The following is a 19932-nucleotide window of genomic DNA, read 5'->3' as shown; positions in this document are numbered from 1 at the left end:
TATATGTGTGTATATATGTGTATAAATAAAGGTTTGTTCCAGCAGACATTTTCAGAACTAATTCTGAACCGATACTGAACTATTGAGTGCGCATGTCAATTCATGCATGAGTTAATTTAGAATTGGTTCATGTTTTGGCACTTGCTGGAACGCATTTTAGTCAATTAAAATTGGCATTTAATAGGTGACATATGATATTGTCAAATCGTTAGCTTTAAATAAATTGTTAACTTGCTAGTTAAACCCATAACACTATAAGGATTTATCTAGATTATCATATTTGCAAAAAAATAACAATTTTTAAAATGGATAGTGGTAAGACATTAGCGAAGTCTCAAATCAAAGCATTTATTATTTCTATTTGTAGATAATTTCACAGAAGAAATTATAGTTTTACTACCCACACCAAATGCTGGTGATCATGATTATACTACTGCAAGTACTGCAGGATGGACCAGAGATGATCGTGATCGTGAATACACTAATGTACAATGGTCTGATAACGCCACAAAAATTCTCATCGATCTGTATAAAAAATACAGAGAGTCGGTGGGAACATTAGAGATGAAAAGTCTGAAAAAAATGTGGCAGGTTATTTCATCTCAGTTCACAAGCATGGGGCTGAATTACTCTGGCCTGAATTACAAAAACCGCTTCAAAGTACTCGAAAGAAATTATAAAAAATTTGTGGAATTCAATATTTTCAATTTTGTTTTCCATTAGTTAGTTATTATAACACTTGCAACTTCTTAGCATACTTTATTTTGTGGTACTCCACTAAATCCATTATGTAGTCGTATAAATCTTTTTTGCCTTCTTATTTCGTGGTTTTAATTAAGACAATTATATATCTATCTTTTGACTTCATGACAGTTTGATTTGATACCACTTCCAGGTCTTCTAACTCAGTTGGCTGGTAACTTTTTTAAGTACGAGCTCAGAATGTTTACTTTTTAGTTTTAGTTAAATCCGTAATAATCGACATCATAATCCATCAACAAAATGGAACGATTGCCGCGCTGACTGGAAGCTATTTCAGACATATTTAGAAAAACAATTATCCACATTTTTATCATCTAATAATCTTTCTAACGATGAGAAGACTATCTCTCTAGCTGCTTCCAAAATTATGCCCATAAAAAAACCTTTTACTCCTTCAATGCCAAGGCCTTATTGGTGGGATGAGGAATGTACATTCATAATAAAAAAACGATCAGAAGCATTGAAAGCGTATTGAAAGCATATTGAAAAATATAGCAGCCCAAACCAGACGATTATTTAAAACAAAGAAAAAAAGTAGTTGGATAAGTTTTTTAAATAGTCTAAACAAAAGCACACCTCTCTCAAAAATATGGTCAACCGTCAGATCAATTTCCAATAACTATCAGTACAACAAAAAACCTCAACTTTTTGAAAATCTCATTGAACAGATGTTAGACCAACTTGCACCTTCATCTGCCTCTGGTAATGTTGGTAGGATTAAAGGATTTTTTCGTTTTAATACTAGTATAGATTCCATGTTAAAACCTTTTACTTCTTCAGAACTAGATTTTGCACTAAAAATAAAAGCAGAAATACAGCCCCCGGTTTAGACGGTTTTACTTATAAGATATTGGACAAATTGCCGTTAAATGCCAAAGATGTTCTCTTATAAATATTTAATAGTTGGCGGTTGAAACAAGAATATTGCTATACTTTAAAAAATATCATCATATGCCCTTTACTCAAATTTAACTTAAACCCAGAACTTCCATCATGTTATAGACCCATTTCTTTATTATCATGTGTGCAAAATTCTTTGAAAGGCTTATAAAATTTAGATTAGAACATTTTATTGAAAGTAGTTCAGTTTTTTCCTACTCACAGTATGAATTTCGTAGAGATCGAGGTACCATTGATGCTCTCATACATTTATAAAATGTTTACGGATTTGTTGTTTACAATGTTTACAATAGTTACGGATATTCAACTCTGTTTCTCAAAAAACGAATTTATGCTATGTTTGTTTCTAGATTTAAAGGGTGCATATGACGTGGTTGATTTGGATATATTATATTCAAAAATAGTGGGGTGTGGTATTGATAAAAGATTATCTGTAAATATAATAAATTTGTATGTGAATAGAAAAATATACTTACGGGACCATAGAAATGTATTACACGGTCCAAGAATATTATATAACGGTCTCCCTCAAGGCTCAATTCTAAGTCCTTTATTATTTAATGTTTATACTGCAGATCTGCATGGTTTGATGGATGAAACTGCAAAATAATTCAATATGCAGACGATATATGTTTATATACCAGCCATAAATCCTATGAAGATTGTATGTTGAATCTAAAACTTAGCTTTAGTAACATATATAAGTGGGTGAAACAAATGGGTTTTAGTATATCACAAGAAAAATCTTCGGTTGTATGTTTCACTAGACGTAGACAAAAAGTCACAGGCAAATGCCAGATAGGTGATTATCATTTTACCTTAGCAGAAGAGTATTAGTATCTAGGCATGATCCTATATAAAAAACTCTTGTGGTTCAGCCATATAAAGTACGTAAAACAGAAGTGCGAGCGTGGAATTAACCTTCTGCGTTTCGTTTCTAAAAAAAGATGGGATGGCAGATCAAAATATCTCTTTAATGTTTTATAGATCCTACATACGATCCATTCTGGATTACATTTGTATTCTTTACGATTTATCATGCAAAACAAATCTATTAACTCTTGACAGAATACAATTTAAATCAATAAAAATTTGTCTAGGAGCTATGTCTAGGAGTTTCCTAATCATAGGGAACAGACTTGAAGCCTATATTTAGGTTTAATTGATCTCAATATTAGCCTACTAGTTAACATCAGCAATCTGTTATCTTATTTTGACAAATCTATATATAATATTCTAATCAAGTTTATAAACGATTCTAAAATAAAAATTTAAACATCCTTATAACAATTCTGTTCAATTTCAAGTCTCGCTTTTATGTTAGATCGTTTGTCTTTGACATACTTTGTCCATCTCAATAACTACCTTTCGGTTCTTCCTTGTGAAAGTTATGAGAAAATATTTTTTTGTAAATGAGAGAAAGGTTTCGAAATGATATTATTTTGCTTTAATAAAGTGACTGGTTTATTTTGTCTAAAAATTTATAATAAAAAATACAGGTATAAATGTGTACATCTATGTGAACTGTTAGTCAAACCAAAATTACAAAAACTGTATTTAATACGTAATATAAGGTGGATTTATATAACTGTCCAATAGCTGTTTAATACTGTAGTAATTTCGTGGATTTTCCTTCACTAAGAACTTCGAATTTATATCCAAATACTTAACCGCACCAGGATGAACTTTGGGCCAAATCACATTTTGAAGTTCTTCATCAGCAGCTGGTGTAGGGTTTCTGAAATATAGCAAATCATTAAAGTACAATCAAGATAAAATAGAAATAGAAAAAAAAGACAAATTGCAAATAAAACAAGATAATATGACAACAATATTTGGTAAAAAAACATAAAAACTAATGTATACATACATTTCCAACTTTTTGTAATTATCATTAGTATACCTGTTTTTATATCTTTTTTTAGTGTGATACTTACTGGTACTTAATAAAATTAGTCCACCATTTCAACAAAGGTTTTCGCAAAGCCTCATTATTTATATTGGTATTTTGTCTATCCCATAGATACCATAAATCTGCAGTATGTGGCACTCCTAAAAAAAACAGTAACATTATAAAATTAAAAATAATGCATTAAAAATTTTTGCTTGGCGAATAAAAGACGAACGACTAATAAAAATAGGTTAATTTTCTGATAACTGAAAAAAAAATAAAGTAACCAAAAGAATATAGACATAACAGCAAAAATGAAATAGTTTACGTGAATTGCATTTAAAATAAGAGAACTGTAAATTTAACTAAAATACAAAAATAATATTGAAAGAAAATTAAGTAAAAACTTTACAAACATATTTAGCAGTAGATTGGTGACATTACCAATCTGAGACAGCTTGTCAGTAATATTCTGGATGAGTTTTCATCATAGACACGGAATGCCCCAATAGCTAATAGAAAACGTCCTCTAGGTATAAAGAATCATATGATAGGTGTGTATGTGTGTGGTTGGGATATTGACTTCGAAACATACGGCAAAAAATTCTACATTATACAATTGGTGAAGTTACAAAAATCATATATTTTTTATACAATTTTATTCAATTTTGTATACAATTTTCTAATAGTATCCAGTCTCGTATCCAGTGGTTCTTTTTTTTTCAGTATTATCCAGTTCCGCAAGCAGTTTTTTTTTAATTTTTCTTATATTTTTTTTATTTATTTATTTTTTCAATGTTTTCAATATTTTTTATGTATTTTTTTTATATTATTATTGCTCAATATTTTTTTAATATTATTATTTGATATATGATAGGTGTGATTCAAGTATAACAGAATCCACCTTTAGATATGTCACCAGAAATCCGCATAGCAAATCTGTGCTACGGCTACCATATTTTAGGTCGTGAAGATCATGCACCGACGCTTTATTTATAATGAGGCAAGTACAAGAGAAATCATTAGAATACAACAAACCTGAATATCTATGTTTCGTGGACCTTAAGAAGGCATTTGACCGCGTCAAATTAAAGGCCGCTATCAAAATATTGTACGCAAGAGAGATACCTTTAGGAATAATCAAAACGATCGAAAATATCTACCAAAACAATACAATAAAAGTAAAAGTAGAAAAGAACTAACTGACCCTACTGAAGCTGGCAATGGGATAAGACAGGTAGGTTCCTTGAGTCCTCTATCGTTTAACCAAATTATATAACCATTTATACCAAATTGGAGAAAAACAACTCTTAAAATAATTTGCTATACAGACGACGCAATACTACTCCCTCAAAGTGAAGATGATTTACAACGTATACTGCACCAATTTCATATCACCAGCAGAAAATTTAACATGTTAATTTCCTCAAAAAAGACAAAATTCGTGTTTATAACAGCAAATTTACTAAGATGTAAATTGGAGCTGGAAGGCCAGATAATAAAACAAGTGATGGAGTCTAGATATCTAAGGATCGCATTATCTAGCTACGAGAAGCTCGAAACAGAAATGGAAGATTAAGTGAATAGAGCAAACAGAGCCGCAGGGTTCTTGAATGAAACATGGAGAAATATGGAGAAATAAAACTTCGCATCAAAAACACGACCTAACACAGAGAGGACAAAAAGGATGTTAGAAACAGCGAAAATTAAAAACTTTAAAAAATTAATAGTAAAAAACTGTGGGACAGAGCAATGAGTACAGATATACGATGTAGATGTGAGGTGGAGAACATTAAAGACTGAGGAGTAAGAAATAGAAGAGTAGAATGTAACGATCCTATAAGCCGAATAACAACAAATAGAGTAGCAAAGACGGCAAGAGACGGTTCCCCAATGGGAGACGATCAGTAGACAACGGCATGGAACAACAACTTACTGGAGGCACATTGAAAAACAGAGTCATGTTTACATAAAAATAAGAAGAAAAAGGAGACTACTACTACTAGTGCGTTCTTTATTATGGAAGTGTAACACCAGCATATCTACATGGGATGCATGCTATAAAAGAGAAATTGTTGCCTAAGCAATGCTCCAAAGATCTGTCAAATCTTGGGAAATTGTAGATGTAGTACGGTCAAGACTTGCCTGTGGTAGTTATAAGACTATAAGTTTGAGCTCGTCAGTGTACCACGTAGAGCAGATTGGTTCATAAAATTTTTTATTCCCAACATGATGCGTACCAAAACCTACTAAGGAACGCCCTTCGGATATATAAACTATAGGAAAGGTGTGAATAAGAAATAAATATGGAGTACCGTCAGTGTATCGCCCGCATTGCAAATATTGTTTCATAAGGCTTGCTTCTACGGGCTAAAGAACGCTATTTTTTTCAATCTGGATCAACAAGGTTTCATGGAATCTTGGAGAACTGCACAATATTTGATCTACTACATCTGATCCCTTATATTGAGAACAATAAGGTCTCAACAAGATTGTAAGGATTTCTCAAACATTTTTTATTTAGTTTTATGTGACTGTTGGTCAGAGAGATCCCTTAAGCCACTTTGTTATTAATTTGGTGATTGACGAACGGATATACTTAAGCAAAGAAGTAATATCATCGTAGAGGACATCAAGGTTTTTGCCTTAGCCTTCGCCGAAGATTTCGTAATCGTTGATTATGAGACTTTGGACAAATAATAGACAGGTAACTTTCATAAAATATTTGGGAGCAAATATCAAGAGCCAGTGTAATCAAAAAAAAAAGAAATCCTATCAAGAATCGAACAAGCGAGGAAAACACTCATGAACATGAAAACATTTTTTACAAAATCAGAATCCGAATGATCAGCTGTTACGTTTTCTCTGTTTTGCTGTATGGCTGTGAAAGTTGTACAATGGACTCTGAAACATAATAAAGAATAGATGCCTTTAAAATGTATATATACAGACGGATGCTAAGAATTCCATGAATACAAAAAGTTACCAATGGTGAGGTACTTCGGCGCATAAGTAAACAAAAAGAATTAATCAGTATAATCAAAGAGAGAAAAATGCAATACTTAAGTCATGTGCTGAGAGGCGAAAGATATGAATTACTTCAAGTTATACTGGAAGGAAAAGTACAGGGCAAAAGATCAGTTGGAAGACGCCAGAAATCGTGGCTGAAAGACCTGAGGAGATGGTTTGACCGCTTATCCACAAAAATATTTAATGCTGCAGTTTCTAAAGCTACAATTGTTATTTGGATCGCCAACCTTTAAAAGGACACGACGCAATAAGAAGAAGATTGTGAATTTAGAAGCATGCCGTCAATACTGCAGGACATTGGGGATTTTCTTGAATACAGAAAAAAGTCTAAACACCGCAAAGTGTTATAGAGTCTTAACCGTGCCAATTAGGCTTAAAACGTTGGTTCTCTCGAAATCTGCTTATTTTATAGGGTGTAGAAAGATTCTTGTGGCCGATATCAAATACCTGGGCCAGATTGAAGCGACGATAACCGTTTTAACTCGACAAAAAGTTGTTTGTTATCAGCGACATTATAATCTACCAGAAGCAGTACGTCTGCCAAAGTTTTAAAGTCATCATAATTCGCCAAAGTTCGCCATAATTCGCTCAACTGATCCTTTGATTAAACGCTATATCGAACGATTGATGGTTGCACTGAAACATACATATCCGGGGTACCGTAATCTACAGGAAGTTACCGGATGATAACTTGAGAATTGGCACGCTAAAATGTCCCTTCGTTACTAAAAACTGTTCTATCTACTTGGAGGCGAGGATATTGAGAATATTGAAGAAGTTAAGTGTGATATCTCCCAAGAATTGAGAAAACTGGATAGAAAACTACAAAATACTGTTGGCAACATCATTTGACCAGCTACGATAGGTCAGAGAAATGAGGACAGTCCTCCACTGCAAGAAAGTAATGGACATTTAAAGCAGAGATCAGTGGAATAAGACCTTGTAACATTATAAACGTCACATCTCTATTAATTTATATTTAAATAATAATTTTATTTTAATTTCTTTATTAATTTATTAATTACTTTAACTTCATTTCTCTTTTTACTATTTTTTATTTAAAAAGTAGTTGGCGGCCTGTGTTTTTCTCTTTCTCCCTCTGTCTTTCTTTTCTTTCTCTTTCTGTCCCGTAGAATTTTATTTTAATCTCCCACTTAGTTGCTGTCAGTCAACTTTATAACGTAGTGGGAATATAATTTTTTGCCTCTTTTTGAAATTTATAAAAGAGGGTAAACATTATTATAAGCCTCATTTTATGGTCTACAAAATTCTCTTGAGTTTATTGGGGAAATTGGGTTTATTAACAACATTCCAATTTTATTGACCAGTTTGAAAATTTATTGACCACGTTCGAGTTCATTGCCTGGATTAATCAAATCATCAATATTTCTTAACCATTGGAGGGCCTAACCTAAATTCTTAACAAAATATGGAAATTTATTGACCATTGTAGGACCTTACATCTACAACACACAAGCAGCCCATTGAAGTCATAGGTATCAATAATTATTGTTAAGCTTTGGCAGGGTGGATTACTGTTTGTTTTTTATTCTTTTTAATAAAAATGTTTAGTTAAAATTTGTCTTATTTGCTATCAGCTAAGAGTTCAGGTTCAATCCCTAGTTTAAGACAAGACGAACTCATACTTGAGATACTGAGCTAAGCAAGGCATAGACGATAAGCCCCCATGGTTGATTGAGGTATTATTTTTATAATAGTACATCAATTCTCTTTGGTAATCTTATCATTACAACCTACATATGTCTGGAAGTGGTTCACTATTGGTTGAAAGAGAACGATGAAGACCAAATATATCTCTGTCTAAACTAATTAAAGAAACCAACTAAAAACAGATAGTTGATTGAATTTTTTTTTACTTACCTAGATCGGTACTGTTATCTGGTAACCATGATAATACAGACAAATACACAGGTACGTATCGAGAGGCACTTTCAGCTTCCCGTAGTGTTGATCGTATAAAAACTTCGTCACTAGTAAACTAAAAATAAATAAATTATTTGGATAAAATCTTTGGTGTACATTTAAATTAAAAAAACCTTAAAGTTAAAATATTATTTAAGTTATTCTAGTTCATTTATGATGATACACAGAATTAATGATTTTTCAACTACGATTCTTAAATTCCTTCCGAGCTGCGCATCTACGTCACTTGGGAATCAGAAATTCTTAGCTGTCCATTAGAATACGATCAATCCAAACATTATTGACCGTATTCGACCAAACATTACATCTCAAACCCATTTTACAAATATTTAATGACAGATTACTATTACACAGAACTAGTTTCCATATCATAAATGCTTTAAGTGATTTAATTTTTAATCCTTTACGCATGTTTACCTATTAACGATGCTACGTCTTCTCTGTCCTTTTTTATGGTGTTGATCGTGGACCTTGAACGAAGATGTGTGCAGAAAACTGGAAGCATTTGAGATGTGGCTATATCGGAGAATACTTAAGATCCAGTGGACTGACCGAGTCACAAATGAGGAGGTCCTTAGAAGAATGAATAAGAACCGAGAGGTACTGACCACCATCAAATCTCGAAAGTTACAATTCTTCGGACATATTATGCGAAATGAATTTAGATATGCTCTCGTTCAAGCCATCCTGCAAGGAAAAATATTTGGAAAACGAGGTCCAGGAAGAAGAAGAACATCTTGGTTAAAGAACCTCAGAATCTGGTTCAATACAACATCTGTTCCGCGCTGCTGCAGATAAGATAAAGATTGCCATGATGATCGTTAACATTCGTAACGGATAGGCACATCAAGAAGAAGACCTATTAACAGCACTGATGAGTTGAATATTTGGTGAGTTATGGTATACAGCTGACTACAGGAAATTTAATTTCCTCGTGGGTTTTTCAATCCATGTTATTGTCCCCTCATCAAAGTCTATATTTGTGTTTAACCAGTTAGCTAGATATTTAAAATGGCACGTTCTACTACTTTATCTCCATATATCCAAATAAATCCATAGCATTTGAGCTATGTTTATTTTGCCAACTATCATCTACTTTGTTTTCCATTATTAATTTTGAAACTTTTCCTACTTCTTGCTTGCTTCATTTAACAGGTTTATCAGTGCTCTTTTACATTTTCTGTAAGAATGGCTGTATCATCAGCAAAACTGAAATTATTATTAATTGTTTCTTCACTATTTTTTATTCCTTTTGGTCTGCACAGACTTGTCGTACTCCACTTAGTATAAGCAATTTCTTGATACAACCGTCTTCAGTTTAAACAGATTCTACTTGGTTATAATATAGATATTTTAGTATTCTTAATTATGTCCTTAAACGTTTTAGTTTGCATGCATTTAAAAAGTAAGTCATGTTAAACTCGACCAAATGCTTTTTCGTAGTCAACGAAATGTTATTGCGAAATTTACAACTTTTTGGAGAAGAACATGTTTACATAATAGTGCTCCTCTAATTTCTGAGCAGTTCTGTTCAGTTCAAAAAGTGCCTCAATTATCAGACTAATAAGTCCAAATTGTCATAGTTAATAATATTTTTTGCTTGTTTTACTCTTGTTTGACTTCTGCTTCCAATATATTGGGTTCTGTATCTATCTCGTTGCTACAACAGTGTGTAACAAGTTTTCTCGACTATCATCTTAGAAAAGACCAGTGACATATTCTTTCCAGTCTTTGCGATTTTCTTCATAGTCAAGAATTTTTACTTTGGCATATTTAAGTAGGTAAGCGTGTTCAAGCAAATAGAGGTGCATAAGTCTTCTACCATCATTATCATCATAATTGACTCGAAAATCCATTGTGAATCTTGCGCTGCTTGCAGAGCAAACAAGATTCCTAGCAACTTCTCTCCATCTTTTGACCATTAGCATCTTAAAGTCATCTTCCACATCATTAATCCATCTTCTACACGTCCTCTACTTCTTTTGACCTTTGGGTTTTAAAATTGGGTTTTCTTGTACTCATAATTTGACATCCTAGTAATGTGTCCAGCTTATCTTGTTTCTGCACCTTAATAAATTTCATAATATCTGGATATGTTTATAGCTGGTATAATTCAATCTTTGACGTCATAGATCATCCTCACCTATACTGAAAGTACAAAATTAGATTCTGTCCTAGCCCATACTTCGGAATATCAAGAGAAATTATTAAAAGTTGTCACCAAAATCACGATAAAGCTCAAAAAAAGCCCAGACTACCAGAATAAGTGGCGAAGGGAGAATTGTGGTGAAGTGGCATTGCAGATTGCAATGTGAAGAGCTATAATACACCAAACGCCTATTTTGGCTAGAATCTACGACCTTTACTAGTAGAAACAACAATAACTTTAGTTGAAAACCACCCACACAATACAACGATTTTAGTAGTGGCTACTGACCGCGATTTCAGATAAAAAAATTAATTGTACTTTTACGATTAGTTTGAGATAGTTCTAAATCAACACAATGAAAAGTTAAAAAAGCCCATCTGGTATTTTCTTACCTTTATTAATCCATTTCTATCTTCAGTGAAAGAAGAATTAGTATAAAATGCTTTCAGTTTTTTACCAACTGTTTCTATGTCTTCCTCGGCTATATTAAAAGATCGTGATACAACATTTGCTATATTTTCATCAAGTAATTTGGCCCTCTCCTCAATAGCTGGTTCGCCAATTTCTAAAAAAAGGTTTTTAATTCAGAATGTAAGTGAATGGATCAAGAAACTTTTTAAAATTCCTGACATATTGTTAACCTAAATATTTGTCCATAACGTAACATTTTTCTTAAATGGAATAATTAACAGGATACATATTTTATAATATGACCGATTCGATGACAGGCAGACCAATTGCATTTACTTCACTGTAAATGATCTAATCGTCAACGGTTTAAAACCTGGCAAGAAAACAAAAAAGAAGAACAGAAAAAAAAAGAAAAACAGCTACACATACCTTGGTACTAACATAAACAGTCAATGGGACCATTCTACTAAAATAAAACAACGCATAGGGAAAGCAAGATCAGCGTTCGTAAGATGAAGTCTCTTTTCAGAAGTTACGATTTACCGCTTAGTACCAAAATCTTTATCATCAGATGCCATGTATTTTCTACAATATTATACGGAGAAGAGGCATGCACGCTCTCTGAAGCTTCTTTAGGAAAGCTCGAGACCTTCGAGATGTGATGTTACAGGCGTATCTTACAAATTTCATGGGTGGATCGTGTGACTAATATTGAGGTCCTACGTAGAATGGGCAAGGAATGCGAGATCACTAACAAAATCAAAGATCTCAAATTAGAATATCTTGGCCACGTTATGATAAATGAACACCGGTATGGCTTATTGCAACTTATTCTTCAGGGCAAGGTATTTGGAAAGAGCGGACCAGCAAGAAGAAGAATATCTTGGCTTCAAAACCTAAGGAAGTGGACTATTTCGAATAGCTGCAAACAAAGTTAGGGTAGCTATGCTGATCAACATCAGGAACAGATAAGCACAATAAGAAGAAGAATATATCTTTTGGTTGGTGTTTCATTGGAAGTTCCCCCTCCTGGGCAAATGTCTACATCTGTCACTGCTTCTCTCTAACAGTTTCTTCTGCAGCTTTGTTTACTATAAAGGCAAACATTTGGATGTTCTTGTTTCTTGACCGGTTTCTTGAACACATCTGCATTACATTTTGTGCGATTTCTTAGTTTAATCCCACACACAAAAGATGGGTTGAAATATTTTTTCTTCGATTGCCAAAAACTGCTACCAAATTAATAAGCACCAGAGGTAAAAAAAATACACACACACACACACACACACACATACACACACACACATTGCTATGCTATGCGCATGTAGACAGGTCGCCGCCGAGGATCTCTCCTCTACCACTTTTAAATCTCCAGTCGGGTACGTGCCGGGACACCGACACCACGATTGGTGGTATAAAGCCAAAAGAGGTGTGTGCGGGCCCAGTTCGTTCAACCTTCAACTTTCAACCAAACTTTTATTTCGACTTATTACAACAACCGATTCACTAATACACTCACTGTGTTAAATTTATATTACTAAAATGTATGAGAAAAGAGAGACAATTTATCTTTTTAAAAACGAAATGTGTTTAAATGTGATTTTGAGTCTGTTGTCTGAATGGCGGCGGAAGTCTGAGAATGAATGATGATTCAATATATAATTCTTCCTAATTAATAGAACACCGTTTACAAAAAGGGTCTGTCTTTTGATTTTAATTATCGCGATGTCTAGACATCATACCGCCTACTATGCACTTTCAGCCCAACGGAAATTATTGTGTATTGTTCATTGTTCCAAAAAATAAGTCTATATCGTTCGATAGTGGACAAAAGATAGTTGTCAGCAAAATTTTGACTAAATACGAGAGAAAATTAAATTAGCAATAACGTATATTGATATTTCAACACATTTTTTCTGTCGTTTGTTTGATCCATTTGCCAATGTCGCGATTTTCTGTCGTAATACTGCACAAAATAGGGATCGAAATCAGAATTCTGTCCATGATACGTTCTGATATCGGTTATGTATGTTGCCCATATTTTTGAGCTCAAAAACTAATCAGTTTTGTTTTGTGTTGTTTGTGTTTGTTTTTCTCTTCCCCAAATTTTCCACGTCTTTCCAAACGACATTATTCTTTTCTGATGCAAATAATCCTATTTTAGTTCTTTTTGGCTTGTCAAATGGTTCAAATTATGCCGTCCGAATAAATATAATAAAGGTAAGAAAAATATATACTTACGCCCTAAGAAAGACAAAGTTTCTTCTGAGTTATAGCCGATAAGAATTGGAACTAAATTAAACTGACGGTCCATTATAGAACTAAACATGGGTTCAGTAATAAAAGCATCATCGTTGTCATCTTCGATAATAGGTTTAAATGTCAATCCATCCATAAATCCTGCTGTTTTGCCAGAAAGAAACTATTAAAAAATAAATTCTTTATATTAGAAACATTTTAGTGAATTGGAAATATAATTTTATGTAAACTAAACAATTATCTGACTGTTGACGAAGTTTTGAAATTTACTATCAAAGTATTTAGGGATATCGCTGTCCATTTGTCTGAGAGAAATAATCTGTACTTATGTGTATATACTTTCTTAAGGAATATATTATATCCTTTCGAGACTGGCTGAATGACAAAAGTCTATGCCACAAAAAAAAATCAAAGTATAATCATGTGTTTATTTAATCTAATAAAAGATGTTTTCATATTGTCTCAATATACCTTCCTTGTCGTGTATAAACTATTTAATCTAAAAATTAGGTTTCTATAATTATTATAGTTTGTGATTTTTTTGTTATCAGATCTAACTTTTTTTTTCTTTGACATATGCTCGTTCTTAAGACCCAGTTTCAGGGTTTTTTTTCAGTACTTCTGCTAGATGGGTACCATCAATATTTGAAACAAAATGTAGGTTGAGAACTTTGTTGCAAGGGTTTAAAATATCTGTAACCATTAATAGTCCTAAGTTTAATTCTCCAATACCAATGTTGACAACTTCAGTGGTCTTTTTACCATAGTATCTGTTCTATGCACCAGATAACACCTGTTCTGTAAAGCTTTTCATATGATTAGGGACAACATTTACATCAGGCATAAAGACACCTTTACCATCAACGATGTGATCCATTTCTTAAAGCAATGTATAACACAGCTCTATTCTCGGTGAAGCTAATTTTGCTAAATTCAGCAATAGCTTTAACCCTTCTTCATCAATGCGGTTTTTGTAAAAATCAATAACTATGTCGCCGTCATTATGGATGGCAATTTTTAAACTTAATTTATCTACTCTTGGAGGATCATTTGCAAAAAGCTCCTTGATAACTACTTTAATGTGTTTACTATCATAATATTGTTGAAATTTTTACCATGAAGATTCAGTAGTTAAAAGTGGTTTCGGCTCCATTTCTACCGCAAGACTTCTCATCATGACTACTTCATCAGAAATTTAATCTTTGATGTTTATTTATGGATCCCGTCCACTGTGCTCATAAAATTGTACAATTTTCGGTGACAATAAAGCAGATTTCTAATTCTAATTCTAATATTACGTCAGTTTTAAAACTCTAAAAACGGCATCATGGTCATTTCTTTACCTGTTGGAATTACACATTTTGGCACCCTGATACTAAAAACTAACAACACGTGCAGACTCAGTGATGTGTTGGGCAATTACAAAGACATTGCCAAAAAGTTTTCATTTAGTTTAGTAAATCTTAGCAGACAAGAGCTGAAGATAGTCACAGAGATGGTAAATGAATATTGTCCATTGAAGAGGCCCATATACTAGATAGGAACGATAAACCTCCCACGGTGCAAGTAATGCAAAATGCAAGAACTAACTACCATATATGTCCTAGATGAATGTAAAATAACCTAGTGATAGGGGGCGAGTACCTAGCACAAGAATTTCCCGTAAAGTAAAGGACGTAAAAGGTAAGAATTAGATTAAAAGTAATTTAATAATAAAGTTTTCGAATATAATGAAGCCATATTCAACACCGTTAACTAGTGATAGTGGTAGCAATAGTGAACAAAAATGGATATTTACCTTATTATTAAGAGCTAGTAGATCTGAGTAAGATGTTTGTTGTAATAATTCTAATAAATCACTTGATTTGTTTGATTTAAATGAACTATTTAATGTTTGGCCAAATTCAAATGCTAGTTCTCTGTCGTTTGATGGATAAAATACACTCGAGATTGATGATCCACTTTGTTGAACGATTCCCCTAAAAAGGCCTAAAAATAGAAAACGAATTAATTACGATCCGTCATTGCGCTATAAATTTGAAATAATTCTGCAATTGCTAAAAATCATCATTCTTGCTTTACAGCCCTTCGTTGGAAAGTCGTCCCTATCCATCGCCTTACTCTACTAAGCGCATACTCCTACATTTATTTTTCATATCTTCATCGATCTTATCAACTAACTTCTTGTTCTGAGTTTTCCTCTTCTCTGACCAATGTGTCTATCACGGAGCATTTTTTAAGTTGAGTTAGTTTGCTCTGTCAAAGTTGTATCGTCTTCTTCACACTATATCATCATTCATCACTCCATAGATTAACCTTAGTACTTTTCTTTTAAAACATGACTCATATGTTAGGACTGGGCGTATTATTGTTTTGCAGAGTTTTATCTTTATATTTGTAGATATAATTGAGGATTTAAGAAGGAGATTGAACCCTCAGGAGAACTTTATGACACTCGAAGTAAAATGAAACGAATTGTTTACCTGACAATTATTATCAAGTAATGTACCAGTATACTCTTGTTGAGACCTCTACGAAGAAATATAGAGACAACATACTTCTCATCGATGGTGATTTAAGAATACCGCAAAATCCGAGCTTGCTAAAAGCTACACGACGATGTTTTAAAACTTTTATTCCGACAATACAAAAAGTATTCTTTACTTTACATACCTTTAGATGCTCGACTGAGTAAATGAAATCCAGCTGACATGCCTCCAGCACTTTCTCCACCTACTGTTACTTTGTGAGGATCACCTCCAAATTGATGGATGTGATCGTGTACCCATTTTAGTGCCAAAAGTTGATCCTTGAGTCCTAAATTACCAGGGATAGTTTCATCAAGTGTTGTTAGGAAACCTGAAAGAAAAAAATGAGCAATATTATATTTTAACACATTTTCACACACTTTTGAATCACACAATCACAACGCAATTGCAATGTTCTCTTTGGCAAGTTTAAACTGAAGAATATGAGTACAAAATATTCGTTATGGAAATAGAACACCTTTAAGAAGATTGATTGTAATAAAAATAGATAAATATTAATAGGAGATATTATTAAATTATAAAAAGAATTCAAAAGAATATGAAGAAGCCGATATTATACATTGTAGAAGATAAACTATAACAAAATATAATAAAACAGCCCAACAAAATATAACAAAATTCAATAATTTTTTTTTATTGTGCAATCTTTCAATTTTATTCAACGGTATATTGTTCAACTTCAATCCCCAGATGGACTTACAGTAAATATGATAGATCATGTCATTGTAGACTCGAGACACCAATCGAATATAATAAACGTCCGCACCAGAAGAGGGGCAAATGCGGATTCTGATCACTACCTGGTCGAAAGTAGAGTAAGGCCTAGAATTTCAAACATCAAAAAAGAAAGAGGCTCTACACATGAACGATACAAGATAGAAGGACTCAAAAAAAACAAACAAAAATAAAGAGTATAAAGAAGAGATAAACAACAAACTAGAAAACAGAATAACGCATGAAAACCTAAATAAGGAGTGGGAAGAATGCAGAGACATCATAAAAGAGGCAGCTAAAGAAGTATTAGGCATAGAAGGTAAAAAAAGAAGAACAAGAATGAATGACTGGTTTGACGAAGAATGTCAGATTATAACAGACTAAAAAAACAGAACATGACATATGACAGATGCAACAGGGGCACAGAACCCGACAAGCAGAGGAAGAATATAAACAACTACGCAAAGAAGAAAAGAAAACTCACCGAAGAAAAGAGAGAGAATATATGAACAAAGAACTTTAAGAACTAAGTAAATCAACAGAGACAAGAAAATTTTATCAGAGACTGCACAAAAGCAGAAAAGACTTCAAACCGAGAACAACTATGTGTAGAGATAAGGAAGATAATATATTGACAGAACAGCAAGAGATACTAAGTAGATGGACAAAACATTTTACGGAAAAGCTTGAAGGAGATCGGAGAGAGACGAACCCTGACATACCATTAGACCAAACAGACAACAGAGAAAAGACTCCACCAACAATAGCCGAGATTAGAGCAGCAGTAGACAAATTAAAGAACAATAAAGCGCCAGGATCGGATCAAATAGCATCGGAGTTACTGAAGGAAGGAGGAGAAGCACTACAAAAAACAATACATGAATTGATAACAAAGATATGGTCGAATAAACAGCTACCAGCGGAGTGAAATAGCGGTATTATTGTACCATTACATAAAAAAGGAAATCAGTTAGAATGTGGAGACTACCGTGGAATCACGCTGCTCAATGCAGCGTACAAAATAATGTCTAACGTCATTTATGAAAGACTTAGACCACACGCTGAAAAAATAGTTGGCAAATACCAAAGTGGCTTCTGTAGACAGAAGTCAATAATAGACCAGATATTTGTTCTGCGACAGATCCTCGAAAAAACAAGTGAATATAACATCGACACACATAGACTTCAAAGACTTTGAAAGCGCATATAACAATATAAACCGAGAATTCTTAATAAAAGCAATGAAAGAATTCAATATACCAACACAACTAATAGAATTGATAAAAGAATCTCTAAAAGTAGAAAGTAGAATCCGGATACAAAATGAATTAACGGAAACAATAGATGTGAAAAAGGGACTACACCAGGGAGACGCTCTATCATGCATCTTGTTCAACATCGTATTTGAGAAAATACTGAGAGACACAACAGTCAATACACGAGGAACAATCATTAATAAAAGCGTGCAAATACTAGCATTTGCAGATGATGTTGACATAATCGCAAGATCAAGAAGAGAAATGATAGAGGCATACAACCAAATAGAACGAGCTGCACAAAATAGTGGTCTTAAAATCAATGAGACCAAAACAAAATATATGCAGGTAAGTAAAAACGCAGAAATAAGGCAGCCACAAAATATAACAATAGGAGAATACAACATCGAGGGGGTAAAAAACTTTATATACTTGGGATCCCTAGTCACATCTGATAATAACGTTGCGGAGGAAGTGAAGAGGCGAGTATTTATTGCAAATAAATGTTACCATGACTTAATTAGGCAACTAAGATCAGATAACGTCGCAAGAAAAACAAAATGCCAAATATATAAAACCCTAATAAGACCGGTACTCACATACGGCTCAGAAACCTGGACACTCACTAAAAGAGAGGAAACGTTGTTAGCCACCTTCGAAAGAAAAATCTTGCGACACATATATAAGGGCACAAAAGAAAACGGAATATGGCGAAGAAGATACAACTCTGAACTATACAAAATATGCCAGGATCCGGATATTATCATCATCATCATCACTGGCTCGACAACCCTTTTTGGGTCTTGGCCTGTTCCAGGATTCTTCTCCATTCTGATCTGTTTCGTGCTTTTTTTCTCCAGTTTTTTATTTTTAAGGTTGTTATATCATTTTCTATTTGTTCTAAGTATCTCAGTTTCGGTCTTCCTCTTGTTCTTTTTTCTACTGAAATCTGTTTGAATATTTTGTTTGATATTTCGCCTTCTTCCATTCTTTCTACATGTCCTATCCATATTATATATTATAAAATTCATTAAAATAGGACGGCTGCATTGGATAGGACATGTAGAACGAATGGAAGAATGCGAAATACCAAACAAAATATTCAAACAGATGCCAGTAGGAAAAAGAACAAGAGGAGGAGCGAAGCTGAGATACTTAGAACAAATAGAAAATTATATAACAACCTTAAAAATAAAAAACTGGAGAAAAAAAGCACGAAACAGATAAGAATGGAGAAGAATTCTGGAACAGGTCAAGACCTAAAAAGGGTTATCGAGCCAATGATGATGATGATATTGTTCAACTTATCTATATGGAGTGGTATCAATGAAATATAAATACTTACCAAGTGCACCTAGTCGATAGTTTATTGTTACAATTATTATGTCGTAATCAATCAAGAATCTTGGATTGTAAGATACTATTTGACCGCTACCAACCATAAATGCTCCACCAGGAATCCAAAAGAATACTGGTAATGATGTACCCGAACTGGGTTTCTGCAAAAAGATTTATTACTATAAAATGTATACATACTTTATGTATACTTTATACTTTATTACTACAAAATGTTATCAAACTAAAACTGTAAAGTTACAGATTCCTCTACAGTCCTTGTGAAAAAATGTCGTTTGTAACGTTTGATTTATGATTAGTGTATATTGTGGTAAAATTGACTTACTACTGGTGTATATACAGACAAAACCAAGCAGTCTTCATTTGAATTCGTGCCGATTGGTTGTGGACAGACATATTTATTTTCTGTTGTATTTAGAATTCCTTCCCATGGACCATGAGGTTTAGAGGGCTGAAAATATAAATATATGTGTTTATTTTACAAATTATACCATTATCTACTATGAAAATACTCAAATAATAACACAACAATAATATTAAAACGATTTTTCGGAACTGCGTCAAAAAATTTGTTGTGTGAAAAATAAATCGTAATACAACACAACAAACTTCATTAAGGTTTGCATTATAAAACAATTAACATAATATTATTTATAATTTGTCGCCACTGATATTCTCCTTTAGAACGCCACTCTAAGAATGCCACTCTGT

General features: G+C 33.1%; 1 protein-coding gene across 1 annotated transcript in view; it reads right to left on the bottom strand.

Moving 5' to 3' along the window:
• Positions 1–3107: 3107 nt before the first annotated feature.
• The window catches only part of LOC140447323 (carboxylic ester hydrolase-like), a 28062-nt gene continuing 11237 nt past the window's right edge, over positions 3108–19932 (bottom strand). The window contains exons 3-11 of the mRNA XM_072539921.1: positions 19547–19672; positions 19211–19364; positions 16020–16205; positions 15145–15335; positions 13329–13509; positions 11069–11241; positions 8465–8582; positions 3600–3714; positions 3108–3400 (exon numbers count right to left, since the gene is read on the bottom strand). Of these exons, the coding sequence (XP_072396022.1) occupies positions 3220–3400; positions 3600–3714; positions 8465–8582; positions 11069–11241; positions 13329–13509; positions 15145–15335; positions 16020–16205; positions 19211–19364; positions 19547–19672 (1425 nt within the window). The 3' untranslated portion in view covers positions 3108–3219. The remainder of the gene's footprint in view (positions 3401–3599; positions 3715–8464; positions 8583–11068; positions 11242–13328; positions 13510–15144; positions 15336–16019; positions 16206–19210; positions 19365–19546; positions 19673–19932) is intronic.

This window comes from Diabrotica undecimpunctata, chromosome 8 (genome assembly GCF_040954645.1).
Source record: "Diabrotica undecimpunctata isolate CICGRU chromosome 8, icDiaUnde3, whole genome shotgun sequence".
Classification (NCBI taxonomy): Eukaryota; Metazoa; Arthropoda; class Insecta; order Coleoptera; family Chrysomelidae; genus Diabrotica; species Diabrotica undecimpunctata.
The sequence above is the reverse complement of the archived record's forward strand: the minus strand, read 5'-3'. Positions and strand labels throughout refer to the sequence as shown.